General features: G+C 41.1%; 1 protein-coding gene across 1 annotated transcript; it reads right to left on the reverse strand.

Moving 5' to 3' along the window:
• Nucleotides 1–734: 734 nt before the first annotated feature.
• Nucleotides 735–23,473, reverse strand: DRG1 (developmentally regulated GTP binding protein 1). Its single transcript, XM_055323398.1, has 9 exons — nucleotides 23,299–23,473; nucleotides 22,357–22,480; nucleotides 20,336–20,511; nucleotides 12,485–12,554; nucleotides 9,985–10,154; nucleotides 7,530–7,660; nucleotides 5,320–5,487; nucleotides 4,931–5,053; nucleotides 735–1,183 (listed from the first exon to the last, which is right to left on the reverse strand). Exons 1-9 carry the CDS (start codon nucleotides 23,338–23,340, stop codon nucleotides 1,084–1,086), a joined length of 1,104 nt encoding a protein of 367 aa, XP_055179373.1. The 5' UTR covers nucleotides 23,341–23,473; the 3' UTR covers nucleotides 735–1,083.
• Between the last annotated feature and the right edge of the window lie 2,441 nt (nucleotides 23,474–25,914).

A 25,914-nucleotide genomic window follows, 5' to 3' on the forward strand; every position in this document is an offset into this window, starting at 1 on the left:
CTAAAACCTCTCATTATGTCCTTAGTACCCTCTTAAACAGTCTTGACACCACCTTTCCTTCTAACATCACACCTCCATACATACACACGTTTACACACAAACCTGCTCTGTTCAGATAAAGGAAAAGGACAAGAGATAAGAGCCAACATTCACTATTTACATGCCAGATACTGTGCTAAGGATTTTACAAGTACCCTCTCCCTTGATACTAACAAACTCCACTCTAAAAGGGAAATGCCAGGGACGCCTGGATGGCTCAGCGTTTGAGCGTCTGCCTTCAGCTCAGGGCATGATCCTGGAGTCACGCGATGGAATCCCACATGGGGCTCCCTACATGGAGCCTGCTTCTCCCTCTGCCTATGTCTCTGCCTCCGTGTCTCCCATGAATAAATCTTTAAAAAAAAAAAAAAAGTAAAACATTTAAAAATAAATAAAAGGTAAGTGCATTATCTCGTTACAGGAGAAAACGAACTGTTTAGAGGTTGTGTAATTTATGCAGGGTTTCACAGCTAATTATAAGTGGCCACGCATTTCAAACTTTTGATGTGTATGGCCAGAGTACTTTACAACTGCCACACAACACTATCTCCCATATGGGCTAGCCTTGCAGGGAATATTCAGTTAATTTACATCATGTCCTTCCTCTTTCCAGTATCACCTGTGAAAGACCACTTGAGTAGAGTGAAAGCCACATTCAGTTAGAAGAGTTTCCCAGGACTAAACAATAACTGAGATATTGCAGTCACATTTTAATCCATTTCACATCTAAGACCAGGGTCCCAAGTAACCCCTTCTGCAGCTACCTCACTGTATATACCCATCCTCATTCAGTCCATCCCCAAACAAATTCTGACAATGACACATGAGCTGCACATAGCTGGCTGGCCTACCAGGTCCTTTATGCAGTTGAATTTATAAGGGGACACCAAGGTAAGACAAGTAAAGTTCCAGTTTGAGGGCCTCCATCTCCCTCCCCTGAATCCTGATCCACTGGCTGCCAAAGCCAGAAGGGGTTTGGGATAGGGTGCTTGGTCACGGGAAAAGCTGCTATGGTTGGCCCAGCAGATGGCAGAAGGGAAGGTTTCACTTCTTCACAATCTGAATGACATCCTCGTCCTCCAACGTATGGTCTTTACCCACTTTTTGAGGATTATGTTTCACAGACAGACCCCAAACCAAAGCGCTGTATGGAAGGGAGAAAAAAAAAAAAAGTCAGTGTAAATAATCACCTAGCTTCTACTCTACCTGGGTGCCACCTTTCGGCGTAGATTTAGCATTCTAGCTCTTAAGCACCATAGGCTTGCAACATCCCCTTTCCCCAGTCAAGGACCACATTCAAAGCCCAAAGGCATTAGCTTCCCCTGCAGTACAGCACAATGGAGCCTTCAGATGCAAAGTGGCAAAGACTTTTGGAAGTTGTGCGGTTCCTCTTATTCCAGAACCAATTTAGCAAAATCAGAGAGAAAAAACACAAATGAGAAATGTGACTAGTTTAAAATTAAAAGAAGAAAGCATGGGTTTGTTATAGGAAAATACTCAAATAATTCAGATTGGAAATTGATTCTTACACTATCAGTTATAGACTATTATAAATACCAGTTTTTATTGGGTCTACTAAAACCATCAATGGGTACTAGTACTAATAAATATAGGGCCCTCCTCCTCAGTCATGCTAGGAAAATTCTCCCTCCCAAGATACCCTAACTGGTATGTTCTCCTGATTTTTTAGAATTTATGAATTTTTATCTATAGGCCTCCAATACTAAAAATACGTTGGGCTAGTGATGGAAATTGGTGAACAGGATACTGAGATCTGTCCCACAGAGGCTAAGAACTATATACCAAAGGAAAGAAAATGACATCCACGTTGTTATTATATTGCCTTTGCAACAAAACATCTTTAGAAACCTGTTCTGGGGCATGTAGGTGGCACAGTCCGATTCATGGTTTCGGCTCAGGTAGTGATCTCAGGGCTATGGGATAGAGCCCCACATAGGACTCTGCACCCCTCTACCCTCACACTCTCTTTCTAAAATAAGTGAATCTCAAAAAATAGTGATGAAAATCTATGTAAAAAAAAAAAAAAAAAAAAAAAAAAAAAAAAAAACACTGAATACTTCACTTTGCCAAAAAAGATAAAACAGCATTTTACTAACAGCATTAATAAAACATACATAAAATTTTTCAATGCATTAACAAGCAAGATAAATGCACGTGACCATTTTATAATATTGAACTAGAAAACTAGTTGTTTTGTTTTTTTTAAAAGATTTTATTTATTCATAATACACACAGAGAGAGGCAGAGACACAGGCAGAGGGAGAAGCAGGCACCATGCAGGTAGCCTGACATGGGACTCGATCCAGGGACTCCAGGATAACACCCTGGACTGAAGGTGGCGCTAAACCACTGAGCCACCCAGGCTGCCCAGAAAACTAGTTTTTAACAATCATATTTAACGCCTGCTAACATCAGTGCCTTCCATTTTGTTGCTGGCAATGTAAAAAGGTTCAGCCCTTTTTGGAGAGCAATGCAGCAAAACATATCAAAGACCTTATTATCATGAATCCCAGATTAAAGAAATTAAAAAGGAAAAGTTTTTGTGTGAAGTCAAGAAAACTATGTAAAGTAGCAACAAATAGGAAAAAAAAGTGATTACATGATGTGACTCTTTTAACACAGAAAATACATAATGATCAAAGGACATGCATGTATTCAAGGACACAAATGGAATGCAACAAGGACAAGTGTTATAATTAGTAGGCCTGAAGCTAAATGTTTTTGTTTTTTTTTTAAGATTTTATTTACTTATTCATGAGAGACAGACAGAGAGAGAGAGAGAGAGAGAGAGAGAGAGAAGCAGAAACACAGGCAGAGGGAGAAGGAGGCTCCATGCAGGGAGCCCGACATGGGACTCGATCCTGGGTCTCCAGGATCACGTTGGGCCGAAAGCAGTGCTGAACCACCGAGCCACCCAGGCTGCCCGCTACATGTTTTTCTATTAAGATAGTTAAAGTGCTATTTGTTCCATAATGGGGAAAAAAAAAACAAAACAAAATAAAACAAAAACAGTGACCAAATAAAATTCTATTTGCTTTGATATGTCTCTTTTCTAAAACATTTTACTCCCTTCTCATTTAATTCCCTCATTAACTTACAACTCTAGAGGCATCAGTGTTCTGCCACCATGGAAGGCAAGAGCTATACAGAAACCTTTAAGGTTTGAAAAAGGAAAATATTTAACTTTACAAGACTCTCCTTCACTGATTCAAGTATATGCCAAAACTTAACAGTTTGAGGATAGTGGAAATTAGCACCTGCACTTAGAAGTTATTTTGGATAAAAGGAATGTGAAGTTTAATAAAGGTCTTCACTCTTTCGGTATTCTCAGGATCAGAAACAAGTATTTTTTTTAAGTTTTTATCTTAATTCCAGTTACTTAAGTGTTGTATTAGTTCCAGCGTACAATACAGTGATTCAACATGCTTCACCCAATGCTCATCACAAGGGCACTCCTTAATCCCCATCACCTATCCCACCCATCCCAACTACCTCCCCTCTGGCAACCATCAGTTCCTTCTCCATAATTAAGAGTCTATTTCTTGTTTTCTCCTTTTTCCCCTTGTGCTCGTTTGTTTCTTAAATTCCACATATAAGTGAAATCATATGTTGTTTCTGACTTATTTCACTTAGCATAATACTCTCTAGCTCCATCCATGTCATTGCAAATGACAAGATTTTATTCTCTTTCATGGCTGATATTCTATTGTATGTATATACACATCATCTTCTCCATCCATTCATCAATTGATGGGCAAAAAATTGTTCTTGATAACTATACTATAGTTATGTGAGCTGATAATGTTAGAAGAGTGGTGAGGGATATAAAGAAATTCTTTGCACTATTTTTTCAACTTTTCTGTAAATCTAAACTTAGCTCAGGGGTGCCTAAAGTAGTTCAGTTGGATGGGAATCTGACTCTTGCTTTTGGTTCAGGTCATGGTCTCAAGGTCATGAGATCAAACTCTCTGTCAGGCTCTGTGCTCGGTAAGGAATCTGCTTCAGATTCTCTGTCCCTCTCCCTACCCATGTGTGTACAAGCACACTTCTCTCTCAAATAAATCTTTAAAAAATGAAATAGGGCAGCCCCGGTGGCACAGCGGTTTGGCGCCGCCTGCAGTCCGGGGTGTGATCCTAGAGACCTGGGATAGAGTCCCACGTGGGGCTCCCTGCATGGAGCCTGCTTCTCCCTCTGCCTGTGTCTCTACCTCTCTCTCTCTCGCTCTCTCTCTCTCTCTCTGTCTCTCATGAATAAATAAAAGCTTTAAATAAAAATAAAAAATAAAAATAAAAAATGAAATAAAATTAGCTCAATTAGCTCAAAATAAGATGTTATAAATTTCTTTCAGCCTGTAACAGCAATGAAAGTATATGTAGGAGATTTAGGGGCATTTACCCATGCTTAAGGTCTAGAGGGGGTCTCAGCACCCACAGGAGGCCAGTATGATGCTGGCAAGAACAACTGACGTTTGTGTTTGCCAAGAGGGAAACTAATTAACAAGAGAAAATCAGAGCCGTGTACTGGCAGCCATCCTGACCTGACAAGGCTTCTAAAGCTCTTCTTGCTCCAATTTAGCATGGTTTTAGGATTGAAGAGGCACTTGAGTGGCTCAGGGTTGAGCACCTGCCTTTGGCTTAGTCATGATCCTGGAGGCCTGGGATTGAGTCTCCCCAAAGGGAGCCTGCTTTTCCCTCTGCCCATGTCTCAAATGAATGAATGAATAAATAGGAAGACACTGCAGAATTCTAGCCAGGCAAGCATTTTAGCAACCCCCTGATGCCATTTTCTTAATGCTACCCTAAGAATTGCTAGTTTGTGGAATCAGTAGCCCACAGGGAAGAGAAGGCACTACATGCCCATGATACTTACTATTTAAATTCTTTGATAAGATTTTTATGAATCTTCATGCAGAAATCCTCCACTGTAGTCCTGGAATAAGGCAGCACCACTGGAGATGTGTAATCAGGCAACTGGCCTTTGGGTTTGGTGTAACTAGAACAAAGAGGGAGCAGAGGTTTCCTATTTCTTGGAATGTTTAATGTACTGAATGCAAATCAACCCTCCATCACCCCGGAGAAGATCACACACAGATAACCTCCAATTAAGGAAGAAGGCCCTCAGTATGGCCTAGCAGATAGAGATTTATTTATTTGTATCTCCAAAATGAGACAAACTGTGTTAATGAGCTCCAGATAGTATCATTTTAGGACACTCTGTTTTAATTCCTACAACCATATGACCTTTCCACGAAGACTTACATCCTCACTAGTTTCAGATAGTCCCAGATCTTTTCCAATAGGTCATCAAAATTCCAGCGGTGATGGGCAGAAATGGGTACACAGTGAGGCACCTTATAGATGATATCCAATTCCTCAATGGAGATCTGATCAATCTTATTCAACACATAGATACAAGGGATATAAACTCTAGAGAAATAGAAGAAAAATAGGACATTAGTCTGGAGCTGTTGAAAAGACTATCAGTGTGATTATGAGCATCTCCAAGCCCAGAACCCCAAATCAGAGACTCATAAAAAGCATCATAAAAAGCAGATCAGGGATCCCTGGGTGGCGCAGCGGTTTGGTGCCTGCCTTTGGCCCAGGGCGTGATCCTGGAGACCCCGGATCGAATCCCACGTCAGGCTCCCGGTGCATTGAGCCTGCTTCTCCCTCTGCCTATGTCTCTGCCTCTCTCTCTATCTCTCTCTCTCTGTGTGTGACTATCATAAATAAAAAAAAAAAAATTAAAAAAAAAAAAAAAAAAGCAGATCAACCCCTCAACCCTGCCCCCAAAAGGCTTCCTACCAAAATAAAGTACAATGTCCAAAAAGTGAACTATGAGTTGAGATGTAACAAAACTCAAACCCTGTCTGAGCCATGCAGCTAATTATTGAGATGCATCATAAGAACACAAGCTTTGGAATCACACAAAAACCGACTCCCAGCTCTGTTACTTCCTAGATCTAAATCCCTTGGGCAAGTCTCAGAGTCAATTTCCCACAAAGTTGTTTTATGAATTGTAAATGTATTTTTAATAATATATTCAATTTTTAAAATAAAAAATGTAACATCTAACAATGTCACAATCCTAATGTCCATATCAATATGGCAGCTGAGGTTACTATTAATTTATAGCAAGCCACAACTTTTCAGGCTTCAATTGCCTCACTTATACAATGCCTAACTCAAAGAATTGGCTTTTGTTTTCAAATGAGAATCGAATAAATGCATCCAATAAACAGGAAAGCAATTAAAAAATATGCTCATGGGACACCTGGGTGGCTCAGCGGTTGGGCACCTGCCTTCGGCTCAGGTCGTGATCCCGAGATCCAGGATGGAGTACCACATCAGACTCCCTGCCAGGAGGCTGCTTCTCCCTCTGCCTATGTCTCTGCCTCTCTCTCTCTCAGTCTGTCTCATGAATAAATAAATAAGCTTTTTTTAAAAAAAATATTATGCTCAAATGTCAGGAAAAACTTTAATAGTGGCTTAAATTATTATTTGATTTAAAATACTAATACTAGTTTTTCATGGTACTTTAGCTGCCTTTGGCTATCTTTAGGTTTATATCTTTAGGTTACCCTTAGAACATATACAGCCCAGCATGCTCTGAATTCTATAGGTACCCTATAGAATTTCTCAGATGGATTCTGGGAGAGCAGATTGAGAACTACTCTCTTCACCATCTTATGACACAGCTTAGGTAGAGGATAGACTAATTCACAAAAAGTAATAGAAATGGGGAATTTGGGCAGCCCCGGTGGCGCAGCGGTTTAGCGCCGCCTGCAGCCCAGGGCGTGATCCTGGAGACCCTGGATCGAGTCCCACGTCGGGCTCTCCGCGTGGAGCCTGCTTCTCCCGCTGCCTGTATCTCTGCCTCTCTGTGTGTGTCTATATGAATAAATAAAATCTTAAAAAAAAAAAAAAAAAAAGAAAGAAAGAAATGGGGAATTAGGGATGCCTTGGTGGCTCAGTGGTTGGGTGTCTGCCTTTGGCCCAGGGTGTGATCCTGGAGTCCTGGGATCGAGTCCCACATCGGGCTCCCTGCCTGGAGCCTGCTTCTCCTTCTCTGTGTCTCCCATGAATAGATGAAAGAAAGAAAGAAAAGAAAGAAAGAGAGAGAGAGAGAGAGAGAGAGAGAGAGAGAGAGAGAGAGAGAAAGAAAGAAAGAAAGAAAGAAAGAAAGAAAGAAAGAAAGAAAGAAAGAAAGAAAGAAAGAAAGAGAGAAAAAGAGAAAAAGAAAGAAATGGGGAATTCGACCATCATAATCAAATTTCAGAGCAAAGAAGGATGTCAGAAATTAAAACCAACCCTCCAATTTACAGCTAACAAAACCAAGGCCCACTATTATGAGATAGTAGCAGACCTAGAGTTAGAATCAATGTCTTACAGATTCAGAATCCAATGTTGTTTCCACTATAAGGCTTCAAATTCAAATTCAGACACCAGATCATACACTTGGTCAGTACCTGTTTCCTTCCACCACATCGATGAGGTCGTCTGCTGTGGCATCACTACGCAGCGTCACATCAGCATTGTGAATTTTGTATTCAGCCAGAATGCTCTTCACAGTCTCAGCATCCAGCTCACTCTGAGGGCACTGAATGTGCAGAGAAGACAGGAACTGGTCACAGAGCAAAAAAATCTCCCAGAACTATCTATCATTATACCTGGATAATCCTAAGGTATAAATTCATTTCTAAAGGCTGTTATTCTGGATGAGAGTAATTGACTTTTATTAGAAAATACTTCAAAGCTATTAATCTTTCCAAACTCGAATGAAGATGCTAGGGATTGAATCACTCCTACCCAAATTCATATGCTGACCTCCTAAATCCCAGGTATCTCAGAATGTGACTGTGAGGGTTAAAGATAGAGTCTTTAAAGAAGTAACTACGTTAAAATGAAATCAGTCATATGGATAAGCCCTAATTCAAGTGGCACTAATGTCCATACAAGAAAGGGAGACTAGGATACAGACCCACAGAGGGAAAACCATGTGAAGGCACAGGAAGATGATAGCTATCTACAAACCAAGTAGAGAACTCAAAGAAACCAATCCTGCTCATATCTTGATCTCAGATATCTAGTGCCTCCAGAATTAAAATAAAATAAGTAGGGGATCCCTGGGTGGCTCAGCAGTTTAGCGCCTGCCTTCGGCCCGGGGCGTGATCCTGGAGTTCCGAGATCAAGTCCTGCATCAGGCTCCCCGCATGGAGCCTGCTTCTCCCTCTGCCTGTGTCTCTGCCTCTCTCTCTCTCTCTGTCTTTCATGAATAAATAAATAAAATCTTTAAAAAAAAAAAAGTATCTATTGTTTAAGCCACCCAATCTATAGTACTTTACGATGGCAGCCTTAGCAAATAAATACAGAAATATTAAACATTAAATGTTCAAATTTAAACATAATGAAAGGATAATGAGAAAGATCTCCTCAGCAGGACAGCTCAACTCTGTGCTAGTCATATTATCTGGACTTCTAGAATGTTAAATGTTACAGGAAATTCTCAATCTTCAATTATGTGACCTAGAAGCAAGCAGCACTGGACAGAGTTGATCATTCCTCCAATCTTGGAAACCAAGTAAAGAAACTGGTTTTCCTGGTTTTCTTTCTTCTTTGTCTAAAAAGTCTTATTTGCTGATTCTTCCCATCTCCCAACCTCTAATCACTGAGGGGGCCATAAAGCGAAATCCTTGAACCTACTTTCTATTTATACTCATTTCCTAGTTATCTCAGATAAGCTCATGGCTCCAGAGTTACTAAACACCAAATGTATACCTCTCCAAGCCTCATATACCTACGAGGTGTCTGACTAGCATCTCAAACTGAACATCCTAATCTTCCCCTCCTCTCCAACCTCATCCTACTCAAAGTCTTACCATTTTAGTAATGGGAGTCTATTTTTCTAGCTCAGGAAAAAAAACTTATAGTCATCTCTCTCACAACTCATATCCAATCCACAAGTAATTCCTACCCAACTACTTTCAAAATCTTTTGATAAATCAACCACTTTCCCCCATTGTTACAACTCTGCTCTGAAAACTATCACTTCTTGACTGGATTACTGAAATATTTTTTTTTTTTTTTTGAAATAACCTCTTAAATGGCTTCTCTGCTTTGGTTTCTTCTGTTCTTAACCCAATTCAATCTTTTCTCAACAAACTAGACTGATTCCACCAAAACCTAAATCAAATCATGCTCACTCCATAAACTGGAACCCAACCAAGAGTTATGCATTTCTTTCAAAGTAAAAGCATGTATGGTCCTATGCTATGACTTCATCTCTTACCACTCTCCTACTTGCTCACTATGCTATTCCCCAAACATGCAAAAGCATGCTCTACCTCAGGGCTTTACACTTGGATGTTTCCTCTACACGGAATGTTCTTCCCCAAGACAGTCCTTTTGTTCACTCCCTCATGTCACCTCAGTGAAGACTTCTCTAATCAACACTCCCAGCAACACTCTTTTCCCTGTTTTTGTCCTTAGATTTATCATCTAATATATTGTATTAACTCATTAGTTTTGTTCACTACTTTTCCACATAGAATGTATGGACAGAGACTTTTGTCTATTTTGCTCTCTCTTCTAACCTACTCCCTTACCAAACAAGAGCCTAAAAGAATGCTTGGCACATGATAGGCACTCTATAAATCTGTGTTAAATGAATGAAAACACAATATATTAGCAGCCATCTACTTCATGAAGGCTGGTCCCATACCACATCAAATAACCCAAAAGAAGAAATGAAGTTAAGGCTGAGGTTAATTCTTTTCCTACTCTGTCAGTCACTACAAGGTCATTTCGTTACCTCAGTTAGTGCTGGCAGAAGCCAGGTAATTTCCAAAGTTCAACATCCCTATACCTCAATCTATTCTCTACCCCAGTACCTTCAGAAGCCTGGCCCATATCCCCTCCACTTACAGTGGCCGTGAGATTAATGCCTCCTTTATCCTTCTTCTTAAAGCCAATGTTGGGGGGTTTGCTGTTCAAACGAATGCCAAAGCCTTCCAGCTCATTCTCGATTATCTTTTTATGTCCCAAGGGTTTCAAGACATCCAGAACAATCAGGATCAAGTTACATGTTCGGGCCACTGAAGAATGGAAAAAATAATTTATACAAAGCAAAGCTCAATAAAGATTTTACTAAGCCAAATACTCAAAAGCTGGGGAGAGGGAGACAGTCGAGTTCCATTAAGACAAAGGATTTTTTTAATAAATACACAGACACACATCAAGTTCTTAAGGTTACCAAATTCTATGCCAGAAGTCAATATGCAACGTGTGCCTTGTTTTCCACTGGTGTAACTAGAAGATATGTTAACTTCTAGATAGACTAGCAGAAAAACAAGTCAGAATGAGGGCAAAAACCAGGCAATAACCTAAATCCCTGAAAAAGTCAGATTTAAAATAATAAAAATTCTAAAAACATAAGACTATCTGGCTTATTTTTCGTCAACTTTACTGTCAGCATTATCACGTATATATACAAATATATCAGTGTAATTTACAAAAAACAAATAGTGTCCATGTTAAATACAATTTAATGACAAACATAGGGCAGCCCAGGTGGCTCCGCAGTTTAGTGCCGCCTTCGGCCCAGGGCCTGATCCTGGATCCCCAGGATCGAGTCCCATGTCGGGCTCCCTGCATGGAGTCTGCTTGTGTCTCTGCCTGTCTCTCTCTGTGTCTCTCATGAATAAATAAATACAATCTTTAAAAAAATAATAACATATATATCTGTATAAATACCACAGACAAGCAATATACAGAACATTTCCATCACCTCTGAAATCAACCTTCCCCTTGATTCCCATTCAACCACTGATCTGCTTTCTGTCAACATAGGTTAGTTTACATTTTTAAAAATACTAACTAATTAAAATGAAATAAAATTTGAAATTTACTTCCTCAATTGCCCTAGGCACATTTAAAGCACTCAATAACTACACATGTCTATAGGCTACCATACTGGAGAGCACAGATTCAGACCATTTTTTCTACTGGACAGTGCTCATCTAGAAAGCAACCAATCCAGATTAAAGCAAGAAAAGAGGGCAGCCCGGGTGGCTCAGTGGTTCAGTGCTACCTTCAGCCCAGGGCGTGATCCTGGGGACCCAGGATTGAATCTTACATCAGGCTCCCTGCATGGAGCCTACTCCTCCCTCTGCCTGTGTCTCTGCCTCTCTCTCTCTCTCTCTCTCTCTCATGAATAAATAAATAAAATCTTTAAAAAATATAAAATAAAGCAAGAAAAGAGGGCACAGGAGGATACTGCCAGGGTTGTGGGGAAAGAATGAAATCAGTAAGATTGTATTTGAAGCTATTATTTAACTATCTAGAAAAACACTGACTGATAGGCATTTGATCTCTTAGAACATTTGAAAAATACAGGGATCCTTGGATGGCTCAGCGGTTTAGTGCCTGTCTTTGACCCAGGGCGTGATCCTGGGGTCCCGGGATCGAGTCCCATATCGGGTTCCCCACACGGAACCTGCTTCTCCCTCTGCCTGTGTCTCTGCCTCTCTGTGTGTCTCTCATTAATAAATAAATAAAATCTTAAAAAAAAAAAAAAAGAACATTTGAAAAATATTAGCAAATACATAAAGTAAAACAAAAAAAAAAACCACTACATGAAAAACAAATTTCAAAAACAGATTTTAAGAGAAAGAAACCAAGTCATAATATTCCACCTATCTTAGCACTAAACAAAAGTTACATATTTGATACATAATAATGTAAACTATAACTAATAAGTTAACTAAAAATTTTGATATAATTTGTTTGAAAGAAAGGAACGGGGGGGGGGTAGCACCTAGTTGGCTCAGTCAGTGGAGCATGTGACTCTTATCTAGGGATTTTAAGTGAGAGCCTCATGTTGGGTGTAGAGATTACTTAAAATGAAATAAATAAAAAAAATGGGTAAAAAGGTATAGAGTATAAGAGAGCTAACTCTCCACCATAACATGAAACCAAAAGATGACATCTAAAATTAATCGTGAGATAGCAATATAAGCACAATATTTGAAAATCTGAAGGTAAATAACAAAAGGAACAGCTGAAAAGTTAATAATAGTTGCCAATGGGGAATGACAGTGGAAGTGAGGAAAGGTAGAGTAGTGGACTGTTGCAAATTTATGATTAGCCTTTTATAATATTTTACTTTAAATAACCACAACCAGTGCGACAACGGACTAAAGCACTTCACTTCTCCTTTTCTTAGTGTTTCTCCTCAAATGGAGATCTGGACTGTTATTTTCTGAGGTCCCTTCAAGTTCTGACATTCTATTCCAGTAAAAAGTCAAGTAAAACTATGACCTTCACTGTGATAAAATCTCTAAGTCCAAGGTCTAAAGTCTCCAACTAAAGAAATAGTACTCAATAAAGGGATAACATCCCAGGCTGGCAGCCTTTGACAACTCACCTGCAATGACTTGACGGCCTCTACCTTTCCCATCCTTGGCACCCTCAATGATACCTGGAAGATCCAGGAGCTGCAAAATTAAGGACAGGGTAAGGAGAGAAGGAAAAAAGAAGTCACAAATCTGAACATATGAAACAGAATGATTTTTCAAGTATCCAAAATATAAAAGATCCAAATCCAACCTCCTGATAACTTGAATATTACTTTTACAATGTATTTAAATGTCAGGTTTTTTATATACCTTTTTATATACTTTACCTAGTTTAAATTACCTAACAACTCTGAGATATCAGCTGAGGTTCACAGAGGTTAAGGGATTTGCCCAAAATCACAGTCCTAATAAATCAAGTAAGATTATAACTCACATTTTGAGGGCCAAACCCATTATTCTGCATTAATCTCTTCTAGGGGTGCCTGCGTGGTTCAGTCAGTTAGGTTTCCAATTCTTGATTTTGGCTCAGGTCATTATCTCAGGATTGTGAGATTGAGCCCCATGCTGGGTTCCACACTCAGCGTGGAGCCTACTTAAGATTGTTGCTCTCCCTCACCACTATTTGTTGCTCCTCTCCACTATTCTAAATAAATACACATACATACCTACCTCCTAATAGTCCCCCCCCTTTTTTTTTTCAGGTTGAGCCTCCACACCAATTCCTTAATGTAGGTAATAGTTGGATCTTGATATTCACAAAATACACATTAAGAGCTTTTGCAAACCCTCCAAATTCCTCAATTCACAAAAGTTTCTGCAGCCATTCCAGGTGAGCATATAATAATCACCTGTAAAACCATTAACAATTCATCCATCCCTACAAATTCTAACTTAAAAGGACAAAGTAGGGTTCATATATTGATCTGTACTTCACAAGGCTCCATAGCTGACTCTGATGTGTCCTCAGTTGAAAAATGACTGCTTAATTGCCCAGATAATGCAGTAAAAACTTCACAGAAAACTTCATAGAAGTCATAGTATATGTACATAACAATGTGAACATAAAAACCAACTTCATAGCACACAATTCAAATGCACATCTCAGCAAAATTACAAACTATTAGAGGCCACTGACAACAATTGAGAACATATATAAAATCTGAAAATACCAAGGGTTCACTATATGGCCAATCTTGAATTATCCACATGAATGAACCAGGAACAGAGTGGCAGCTTATCAAAACATCATTTAAAATTAGCCTTAGGGATGCCTGGGTGGCTCAGCAGTAGAGCATCTGCCTTCAGCCCAGGGTGTAATCCTGGAGTTCCGGGACAAGTCCCACGTCAGGCTCCCTGCATGGAGCCTGCTTCTCTCTCTCTCTGCCTTGTCTCTCTCTCTCTCTCTCTCTCTCTGTCTCTCTCATGAATAAATAAGTAAAATCTTTTTTAAAAATTAATAAAATAAAATAAAATTAGCCTTAGCTTGGGATGCCTGGGTGGCTCAGCCGTTGAGCATTTGCCTTCAGCTCAGAGCGTGATCCCAGGATCCAGGATTGATTTCCACATCGGGCTTCTTGCAGGGAGCCTGCTTCTCCCTCTGCCTGTGTCTCTCTGCCTTTGTGTCTCTCATGAATAAAGAAAACCTTTCAAATTAGTCTTAGCTTTAACTCTATCTGACATTATACAAACATACTTCCCACTAAATAAACCACAGAGGGCACCTGGCTGGTTCTCGATCTCTGAGTCTTGAGTCTGGGCCCCACATCAGGTGTAGAGATTACTTACAATGAATAAATTTTAAAAATAATTAAATAAATAAACACAATGAAAAAGAACTAATTCAGGAGGCACTTAGTCAACTTTTCCTTTCAAAAGCCTACTCAAAGTTCCTCCCTCTTCTTCACTACATAATAATGTTATATCCTCTAAGACTAATACACCAAAGTGAGCTACCCTTTTATAATTTATGTTGAATACATCAGTCCTGACTTGGAAACTTTAGTTACACTGATTTACACATAATGCATACATGGAAAGTAATGACCACACCAGATCTTGATTTCTAATCACTATTTTCTAATAAAAGAAATTGGAGGGGGATCCCTGGGTGGCTCAGCGGTTTATCACCTGCTTTCTGCCCAGGGAGTGATCCTGGAGACCCGGGATCAAGTCCCATGTCAGGCTCCCTGCAGGGAACCTGCTCCTCCCTCTGCCTCTCTCTCTCTCTCTCTCTCTCTCTCTCTCTCTCTCTCTCATGAATAAATAAAATCCTAAAAAAAAAAAAAAAAATAGAGCTCCTTTAGAAGTGGTTGACCTCAGGGCCAGAGTAGGGAAAAACCTAAGATTAGCATGGAACATCATGTCATGCCAACAATAAGAAAATACAAAGATGGGGGCTTATGGAAAGAACATGGGAACCAACCTGAAGGAATTCCTAATTGTCAAAGCTGGAACAAAACAATAAAATAATGACAGTACTGGATTATAACCCATAAAATAAAATAAATATCCACAAACCCACACTGGTACATATTATCGAATAAGTAAATTAATAATGTGTAGTAACAAGTAGTAAGAAAGAGAAAAAGAATCACCATTTGTCAAGAAGCAGAATAACTGCTGCAGATAGGATCCACAGATGAATGCTAAAATGAGTGGGCAAGTTTGAGAGACAGGATTTATATCTTCTCAAAGTACCTCCCCAAGGTATTTAACTACGAAAAGAAAGATGAAAATTAAAAAAAAAAAAAGAAAGAAAGATAGTAGCTTTACAGTAGAGAAATCCTGCTGATACCACCCTAACCAACCGATGAAGGTCAACATCACCAATTAAGACATACAACATGGGATCCCTGGGTGGCGCAGCGGTTTGGCGCCTGCCTTTGGCCCAGGGCGCGATCCTGGAGACCTGGGATCGAATCCCACATCGGGCTCCCGGTGCATGGAGCCTGCTTCTCCCTCTGCCTGTGTCTCTGCCTCTCTCTCTCTCTCTCTGTGACTATCATAAGTAAATAAAGAAAATTAAAAAAAAAAAAGACATACAACGTCATGAATTCTCTAGACACACTGAGGATACACCATCATTTCGTGTCTTCTTGACAAAAATACATAATACCTCAGTCTAATTGTGAGAAAACATCTGACAAACCCAAACTGAGGGATATTCTACAAAATAATTAATCAATACGCTAAGCATCAAAGTCTTAAAGGATAAGACTGAGTATTATTACAGATGGCAAGAGAATAAGGAAAAAGAACAAATGCAACATGGGATGATCCCAGATAAAATCTTGGAAAAGGACATTGGTGGGAAAATTGGTAATATCTGAATAAGGGGGAAGCCCCGGTGGCGCAGCGGTTTAGCGCCACCTGCAGCCCGGGGTGTGATCCTGGAGACCCGGGATCGAATCCCACGTCGGGCTTCCTGCATGGAGCCTGCTTCTCCCTCTGCCTGTGTCTCTGTCTCTCTCTAGCTCTCTCTGAATAAATAAGTAAATCTTAAAAAATACACATATATATCTGAATAAGGTCTGTAGTTTAGTGAGGACTGCTTCAATCTTAATCTATTCCTGATACTACTTCTGTGATCATGTAGGATATTCACGGCTCCTGCTGGAGCCTGCTTCTCCCTCTGCCTGTGTCTCTGCCTCTCTCTCTCCGTGTCTCTCATGAATAAATAAAATCTTAAAAAAAAAAAAAGAAAGAAAAAGAAAAAGCCAACCAAAAGCGAATACATTTATATTTACACATGGTCTCATTTATGTAAAACTCAACATATAAACTAATCTTAGTAACAAAATATAAATAAGTAATTGCTTGGAGATGAAGGACACCAGGAGGGAAGGGGCATGCAGAAACTTTTGGGGATGGTGTGTTCATGATCTTAATTATGATGATGTTTTCACCAGTATATAGCTATGTCAAAACTTACCAAACTGTATACTTTATCTACAGTTTATTGTATGTGAATTATACCTCAATAAAGATGTCTGAAAAAACAAAAAGTTTATCATCAGTTGTTCCTAGAAATTAAGTCTAGAGTCTATCTCTTCAACTCTCCCAAAGATTCTAGAATCTATAACAGTAAATTCCATTCTGCTACACATGTATCTGCTATATAGAACTGCTGAGGGATCCCTGGGTGGCGCAGCGGTTTAGTGCCTGCCTTTGGCCCAGGGCGCAATCCTGGAGACCCGGGATCGAATCCCACGTCAGGCTCCCGGTGCATGGAGCCTGCTTCTCCCTCTGCCTGTGTCTCTGCCTCTCTCTCTCTATCTGTGTGACTGTCATAAATAAATAAAAAAAAAATAAAAATAAAAATATATATATATAGAACTGCTGAGAAGAAAAAATATATATATATATATATCATCAGCAAAAGGCTTTGGTGTATGTTAAAGCCTCGTTAATGTTATCAAGAACTCAAAAAGGAAAATCCATCTGGATAATCTAAAACTCTTAAACCTAGAACATGGCTATAAAAGACCATATTTCTCCTAGTGTCAGAAAAAACAGCACAGGTTTTCTAACTACTGCAACTGAAAACGGGAAAATTTATTGAAGCCTCTACAAAAGTAAAAACAACCTAAATTTAGCTTTTCTTAACAGGGAAAGATTTTTTAACGTTACATGGAACTATTTAAACATAGCAACTAAATTCCAGAGAGTGTCAGGCACATTCAGGGTGCTATAGCTGTAGACATGGCAACTAAATTTCATTCAATAAAATAACCTGTGCTTTATGCATCTAAATGTCATATTAGATCCAAGAGATAAATATTTCTTTAAATCATGAAACTGTAGATTTTAAGAATTCAAAGTTAAACTAACTCAAACTAAATGCCTTTAGAGATTAAAGCAGTTAAGTTAAATGTGCAATTGTTTATATAGGAAAACACAAATCCTAGGGACCCAAGCAAGGTGAAAATAAGCCCCATAAATATTTTTGAAGCTGAATATCCACCTTGCAGGCTAATCTCTACTTTTTTTTTTTAAAAAGATTTTATTTATTTATTCATGAGAGACAGAGAGACAGAGAGAGGCAGAGACACAGGCAGAGGGAGAAGCAGGCTCCATGCAGGGAGCCTGATATGGGATTTGATCCCAGGCCTCCAGGACCACATTAGGCTGAAGGCAGGCGCTAAACCTCTGAGCCACCCAGGGATCCCCGCTAATCTCTACTTGTGTGAAAAATCAGTTTTCTTTAGAACATCCCCAATACGTGGTGATTCAGTCACTACTTAAACACCTCCAGACACAGTAATTCATTACCTCAAGAGGTACCGTTCCATTTTTAGGCACATCCTTCATTACAAAAAAACAGAACTCTCCCTCCATATTAATTCTTACTAAATGGTTCTAATTTTGTATACCTCTCCCTCCATTTCACAGATGAGTGCTCTGCCACAAAACAGCTATTTAAAGAACATTCAAGAGTGGTCATCTTCAATCTTCATGCTATGTACACCTTAACTTAGTTTCTGGAGAAAGTCAGAAGGGGAGGAAAAAGTGCAGAGGCAGAAAAGAAAGCATCATGCAAAAAAGGGGGGGGAACCCCTAAAAGGTCAGGAGACACTGAAATGAATGCTTTAGGAGAAAGACAAGAAAAGAGAGGGTTAAGTAGCTCCCATTCTGATATACTTCAAAGCCCTGAAAGAGGTATCAATAGCATCTCATCAGGGAAGAAGTTATTCTCAGAGCTGCCAAAACTGTGATTATCACCAAGACACTAAAACCAGATGGCATCAAGCAGTGGTCCAGATATATATGCCTAAGCATCCTCACTCTAGTTATATACATTTTGGACACAGGAGTACCTGAAAGGCCCACACCCCAACACGGTCTCTGCATAGGCAGGAAAAAAAAAAAAAAAAAAAAACACTGAAAATACCACCAGGACACTGGTCCTTTCCTACTTCAGATTAATGAAAAAGCATGAATGCACCTCACAACTCATTGTGTAGTTCGGCAAGAGGGAAAACAGATGCTTACACTAATAGTTCTCAAACAACAAGCCAAGGTACTCTGGGCACCAGAGAGAACTTAAGGGTGCCATGAGATATCCTAAATTTTCAAGAGAAACAGATATTCTTGGGGCACCTGGGTGGCTCAGGGGTTGAGTGTCTGCCTTTGCCTCAGGTCCTGATCCCAGGGTCCTGGGATAGACTCCCACATCAGGTTCCCCGCAGGGAGCCTGCTTCTCTCACTGCCTATGTGTCTGCCTTTCTCTCAGTGTCTCTCATGAATAAATAAAATCTTAAAAAAAAAAAAAAACACCAATTCTTGATAAATGTCAGACAATGAAAGAACTACTAGCTCCACACAGCTCACAATTTTTTTTAAAGATTTTATTTATTTATTCATTCATGAGAGACAGAGAGAGAGAGAGAGAGAGAGAGAGGCAGAGACACAGGCAGAGGGAGAAGCAGGCTCCATGCAGGGAGCCCGATGTGGGACTCGATCCCCGGTCTCCAGGATCACGCCCTGGGCTGAAGGCGGTGCTAAACCGCTGAGCCACCCGGGCTGCCCTAGCTCACAATTTCAACATTACATCCTACTACACTGCTTTCAATTATGTCATATCCAAATGTCTGGGAAGTTAGATTTTTTACCAGTTGCTATAATAAAAAGCGCCACACAAAAACCAATGTGACATATGTAGTGGTTTCCAATCTGATTCCAAGGTTTGAGAACTGATATGGTATCCAACAGTGCACACATCCCATTGGTAAATAAATAACTATGGCTGTAAGGACATAAATATTTAAGTTGTTTGGACCTAACGATGGAATCATTCAGTATTTCTTTTAGCCTGGAGCACCATAAAAAAATTACCAGGACAAGAAGAGGTGTTAGGAAATAATTCCTGAGACACTAGGGTGATGTGAAACGAGAAGGTCTGGGAACTTCCAGCCTAAGTTCAAATGCCATGGAACTCAGAATCTTGCTTTCTTAGCTGTGCAGCCAACAAGAGTATGACCTATTAAAGCTTGCATACACCTTCTTTCATACCCAAAGGGACTCTTCACTTGGGAGCCCTAAACCCACTACCTATCTACGAACAACTTCTCTAAACACCAATTTCATTAGGCCTCACAGACAAGAATTATCTTCTAAAAAGGAACTTATTGGGCAGCCTGGGTGGCTCAGCAGTTTAGCGCCGCCTTCGGCCCAGGGTGCGATCCTAGAGACCTGGGATCGAGTCCTGCATCAGGCTTCCTGCATGGAGCCTGCTTCTCCCTCGGCCTGTGTCTGTGCCTCTCTCTCTCTGTGTCTCTCATGAATAAATAAATAAAATCTTTAAAAAAGTAAAATAAAATAAAAAGGAACTTATCAAAAAGTAAAAAAATGAAAAATAAAAAGGATCTTACCACGTTATTAAAAAGGTTCTGATGAAAAATAAATAAGTAAAAATAAAAAGGTTCTGACGGTTCCTGGCTACACAGAAGATAAAATTCAACTTCCTTACCAGGCACACAAGGCCCTTCATAATTCAGCTCCAACCTACTCTCCTTGATTCGGTTTCTATCACTCCTATCTACACTACAGCGTGCACCACAGCAAGCTACTTACCACTATGGCTACCTGAAACTGCCCTTTACCTTCTCTAGCTGATGAAATTCTACTTGAACTTCAAGACCCATCTGCACTGCCATTTTCTACATGAAGCTTTTTTTAGTGTTACCAGATGTTTCCTCAATATCCTTAGGTGAAAAAGCGGTCCTTTCTTTCTCTGTGTTTTAACAAGCACTATCCCATTGTATTACTGTCTTTATATACTGCTCTATCTCCCTTGCTAGGCAAGAGGGGTCTCACAGATCAAAGATCAGGCCTGGCATACAGAAAGCTTCCAATAAGTGCTTTTTAAATGAATAAAACAATGGATTTCTTCCCTTCTGTGGCCTGCAGGCCTGACTCACCTGGATCTTGGCACCTTTGTATCTGATGACACCAGGCACAGTGGTCAGAGTAGTGAACTCATAGGCTGCCACCTCAGAATATACCCCTGCCAGGTTACTAAGCAGTGTTGACTTCCCCACTGATGGAAAACCCACAAACCCAATTCGAGCATCACCTGTCTTGGCCACATCAAAACCTAAAACATCAATAAATATCAAAAAGAAGAGGAAAGTTATCTCTTGAAGTGTTGAGATTCATGAAATTCCTTTCACATTCTGGTAGTCTACCCATCTAGGATATATTTCTCAAACTTTCTACAGGTTACCTCTACAGAGATTAAGTACACAAAATAGCAATTAACATTGTTCAATGGAATTTTTTTTTTAATTTTATTTATGATAGTCACACACACAGAGAGAGAGAGAGAGAGGCAGAGACACAGGCAGAGGGAGAAGCAGGCTCCATGCACCGGGAGCCCGACGTGGGATTCAATCCCGGGTCTTCAGGATCGCGCCCTGGGTCAAAGGCAGGCGCCAAACCGCTGCGCCACCCAGGGATCCCGGAATATTTATTTAGAAACTTTCTTCCTCTACTTACACTGTTATACACCTTTCCAGTACGCACAGAATTTTATATAGATTATATAAGATCATATAATAGATTATATAATAAAGATTATATAATAACTGATCTAAAAAATGGGTGGTCCACCTGGGTGGCTCAGTTAAGCTGCCAGGTGACTTTATTTTGGCTCAGCTCATGATCTTAGGGTTAAGAGTCTGAGCCCAATATCAGCCTCTGTGCTTGTCCTTGTCCCTAACCCCCCTTTGTATGTGTACACACTCTCTCAAATAAATAAAATATTTTAAAAATGAGTTTCTTCCTAATTGGAATATAAGAAACAAAAGCAAAAAGAGAAAAAAAAATCAGACTCTTAAACATAGAGAACAAACAGATGGTCACTAGAGAGAGGTGAGTGGGGAGACAGGTGAACTGGTGAAGGAGATTAAGAGCACTTGTGATGAGCACTGGGTAATGTATAAAATCCTTGAATCACTGGGTGCCTGAGTGGCTCAGTCAACTGAGTGTCTGCCTTCAGTTCAGGTCATGATCCGGCAGTCCCAGGATTGAACCCTACTCTGCATTCAGTGAGGAGTCTGCTTCTCCCTCTCCTCTGGCCCTCCCTACTCGCACTTTCTCAAAAAAATAAAATCTTTAAAAAAAAAGTGAAAGTGTTGAATCACTATATTGTGCACTATACTGTATACCTGTAAGTAATATAACACTATGTTAAATCAATGCTAGAATTAAAAACAAATTTAAGTAAAAAAATAAAGGCTTTTAAAAGATTAAGAGAAAAATGGGTTTCTTTTTTGTCTTACAAACTCTGTGGGAGGGATGTCTGGGTGGCTCAGCAGTGGAGCGCCTGCTTTGGGCTCAGGCTCTGGTCTGAGTCTGGGATCGAGTCCCGCATTGGGCCCCTTGCAGGGAGCCTACTTCTCTAGATCTCTGCCTCTCATGAATAAATAAATTTAAAAATCTTAAAAAAAAAAAAAAAAAAAAAAACTGTGTGACTGACCGGGTTTTCTTTTCTTTTTTTCTTTTTTTAAATAATGGCCTCAAACAACGTCAAAGCCAAATTCGTGGCCCTCCTCTAGGAATACAGTATTTATGTATTCCTGTAAACCAATGAAAACCTATTTTGGATCACCATAGGATACACACAAGGGTGCCTGGCTGGCTCAGTTGGGAAGAGCACGTAAATCTCAATCTCCGGATCTTGAGTTCAGGATCCACGTTGTGTGTAAAAAACATAAACTTAAAAAAAAAATACAGCATAAAACCCTAGTTCATCCCTTAGACAAAATTCATTGGCCTTTGAAACCAGCAGAATTAAACACACTCAAGAATTTAGGATTAGAAAATACACATCTACACTTTTCTATATGACAGCTTAAAGTTCTTTTTAAACCATACACCTGTATTATTTTGAAAGAAATTACACCAAAAAAACACACCAATATTGAAGAAAAACACAAACCTTCTCCTGGCCCACCACCACCACCACCTTTTGGGGTAATGAGTTCTCTACGAAGCTTAGCAAGGCGAGCCTTAAGCAGCCCTAGGTGGTGTGCTGTGGCCTTGTTCTTTTGAGTCCGAGCCATCTGCAAGGGAGGAATCACGGTCATAAATCAGAAGCAGTTCTTACAGGGTAAAATATCCAGAATGAATGCTCTCCCAACTGTGAATGATTTTTTTTCTAGATCCTATCTGAGGTCAATATACCCATTTTAGTCAGAGTTGGAGTCAAAATTCATCCTCTTCATCACCCAGCCCATTCCCCTCATTACAAAGAGGTCAACTGAGGCCCAAAGTAGAAGGGACACGACCAACCAAGGTCACTGAAATTCACATCCACAAATCAGAGTGAAACTCAGCTGCGGAGTCCTTTTCTACCGCTTGTACGTGGTATGCTCCATCTGACAGAAGATCACCACTCTCCTGATTTTAAAGAACTCTGAGAGCTTCAGACAAAAGAAGCACAGTGATTCAGGTGGAATCAACAGGCAACCGCAGATGTTATCCCAGATCCATTCCTAGGAGCAATACTCTGGGGAAACGCGGTCTACCGAGTAGAGAGACTGGGGAAAGGGGGTCGGGTTCTAGGAGATGATGAAAGATACTGGGGTGCGAGAGCGGGTCAGGGCTGGAGGAGGGAAGGGGGGGCTGTGCTGCTCACAGAAAAGACTGAGAAGAGCGATATTCGGACAGGAGCCGAACACTAGAACGGGGCACTGACCAAGCAGCAGGGGTGTGGAACGCGGGCCCCGGCTGAGGAGAGTCGGGGGGCCCGGCGCCCGGCTGAGGGGAGTAGGATAACGCAGGCCCGGTCCTGACGCGGCTGAACAAAGTACGGGCAAGAGCAACGCTACCTAAGAAAGAACACTCCAAGGGAGAGTGAAGCGCCATCTGTGCCCATTACCTCGGCTTCGATCTCCGCGATCTTCGCTAAGGTGCTGCTCATGATGGCGACTCCCTGGGAGGTCGCTGGGGAGCGTAGCGGCCTCCGCACAGATGACCACCCCTCACACAAACGCCGGCGGACCTGCCCAGGCCAGCAGGCGGTACTGCAGCGCGCAAGCGCGGGACTTCCAACGGCTCGCGAGAGTTCAAGGCGCAGCTCACCGCGAGACGTACGGCTTGGAGTGATCTCTTCCCCCCCCCCCCGCCCCCCAGCCAACCCCGCCCGGTCCCGCGAGCCAGCGCGGTGTCATAGAGCCCGCGGGAGCGGGGGCCAGAGAGGCCGCCCGGGTCTGTACCTCCCCGAGCGCGCGGAGGGTCGCGCGCCGCTCGGCCCCGCCCCGCCGGACCTGCGCCCACGCACTGCTCGGCGCCCGGCGCCCGGCTCGTGGTGTGCGAGGAGCGGTTTCTGGTTACTGCCGGCTGCACCCGCAGCCTCCGACCCGGGGCGTGGGCGCGGGGCGTGAGCGGAAAGCGCTCTCAGGCGATCCACTCTGCTCCGCCGGCAGCGAGGGGTCCTGAGCCCCCCCTTCTGACACCCGGGGAGACACCCCGGCGGACTCCTCGGCCTCCTGGATTGAATAGAGACCGATCTCCAGCCTGTCTGGCTGGCCCTCTTGAAAAAAGAAAATGCACCCTTTCGGTCACTCAAAGCTATATTTAGGGGTCTGTTTTGTTAATCCCCAGCCCTGAGTACAGTGCGTGGCACATGGTGAGCCTGCAGTAAATGCGTGATTGATTAGATAATTGCCCGAGAACCAGTGCTTGCAACATAGCTTGTAATACTGAAAAATTTGAAGCTGTGTTAAGGCTCATCAGTAGGGAAATGGATAAATAAATGGCACCTGTGGGCTGTAAAAAAAAAAAAAAGTATTGCAGTCATTAAAACAGATCTGTGTGGTCTGACTGGAAGGATGTCCAGAACATATTGCTTAAAAAAGAATAAATGCACCTACGTTGTGATCCCACTTATTTTATTTCTTAAATGAGTTGTTTATATAGGTGTACGCGTATGAAAATGCATTGTTTAAAGGTCTGAATTAAGGCATACAGTCTCAGGCTCTCAACGGTGGGGTGGAATGCAAGGAAAGAGGGAAAAAGACTTTTCACTTGTTATTCTACATACCTGTGTCTTCTAAATTACTTAAAAGATGAATGTTATCTATGTATTACTTGTGTAATAATAAAATTTAAAATTTCAAAAGAATCCTCTTCCCCAAGTGTCTTGTGAAGAGGAAGCCGGGATATTCAGGAGCTATGTACTGCTTTTGAAAGCGGCTTCCTGTGGGATCAATGAATTCTTGTTGATAGATTGATTGATCCACTGGGAGTCCGCAGGCTAGGTTTAATCCACAGGGCTGGCCTCCACTCAGCCCTGGGAGGGAAGTTTATTTATTTAAATTTGTAAGTAAGAACAATTCCAACTTGCCAGAAACAGAAAAAGAGGTTTTATCAGGCATAAGGGAAGGAATGGGGAAAGGAAAGCTTTTACAGAAGGTCCCTAAAGGACCCAGGAGTTTCATTCTTCTTTTCTTTAACCTCAGCGTTTTCATAAATAAATTAAGGGGTGATGAGGTAATTAGATCCTGTACCATCGGTAATGGAGGAGGGAAGAAGAGGAGAGGAAGTCCAGCTGGAATGGGGTATGATGATAGATCAATCTTAAAAGACAGATGAAATCAAATCAGCAGGCCTTTCCTAACTCGAAGTATTTAGGAATTAATTGGGTGACAGTGTCAAGGGCATCACTGCTCAGTGAGTAGGTTTCCCTTAGCAAATCTGTCGGAGGAGCCCTGCAGCTGAGTTAACTTCTTTGCTCAAGGACACCCCAGGACCCACCTCAGGGGTCCCAAGCTGTGCCAAAGGTTAATATCTCCCCCAAGTTTCTGGGTGACCATCTTATTCATCCCAGTCAGAATTTTTACTGAGCTCTGACTGCTACCTGGCACTGTATCAGGGCCAAGAACAGAGCAGAGTGAATCAGACACTGTCTCTGCACTTAAGAAATATCTAGGTTAGGAGGCCAAGGCCAGGCCTTGAAGCTCAGCTCCTAAGAGCCATAGCTAGCCCAGGAGCACTTGATACCAACTGCAACAGAGGATCTATTTGCTGTATGGCTAAACCACTAGTGCCTTGGCACTGCATTTCTTTAAAAAAAAAAAAAAAAAAAGGAAAAAAAAGCTTTTTTTTTTTTTTTTAATGAAACAGAAGACACAAAAAAGCTTCATCTCTTGCCAGGACACTCCAACCAATCTGAAATAATTGCATTTCTTCAAATGTACAGAGGTGTTCTCTGGCCCTTGTTTTTTCTGCTCAGACTCCTATTTTCCCACCCTTTTCTTCTTCACCCACCCAAGGGTAGCTAACTCATCCTCAACCTTATAATCTTCTAAGACTTTTAGTCATTGAGAAACATCCTTAGTCTGTCTCTAGGTTCTCCAGTCACAGATTTTCCCTCCATCAGAGTGCACTCTGCTTGTTTGCTTGTCTGATTCTCCGCTAACCCATGACCCCATGAGGGAGAATCAATATATATATCTCCAGCACCAGCATGGAGGCAGCTATACCAAGCTCTTGA

This window comes from Nyctereutes procyonoides, unplaced genomic scaffold, assembly GCF_905146905.1.
Source record: "Nyctereutes procyonoides isolate TBG_1078 unplaced genomic scaffold, NYPRO_anot_genome, whole genome shotgun sequence".
Classification (NCBI taxonomy): Eukaryota; Metazoa; Chordata; class Mammalia; order Carnivora; family Canidae; genus Nyctereutes; species Nyctereutes procyonoides.

Bases quoted from the DNA above. Each gene is read 5' to 3' on its own strand.
- DRG1 (XM_055323398.1), bottom strand. From the start codon at position 23,340: ATGAGCAGCACCTTAGCGAAGATCGCGGAGATCGAAGCCGAG. The intron at 10,155-12,484 runs GTGAGTTGTCAA...TCCATTCTTCAG, and splicing joins AGGCCGTCAAGTCATTGCAG to TGGCCCGAACATGTAACTTG. The intron at 7,661-9,984 runs GTAAGTGGAGGG...CTGCACATTCAG, and splicing joins GCATTAATCTCACGGCCACT to TGCCCTCAGAGTGAGCTGGA.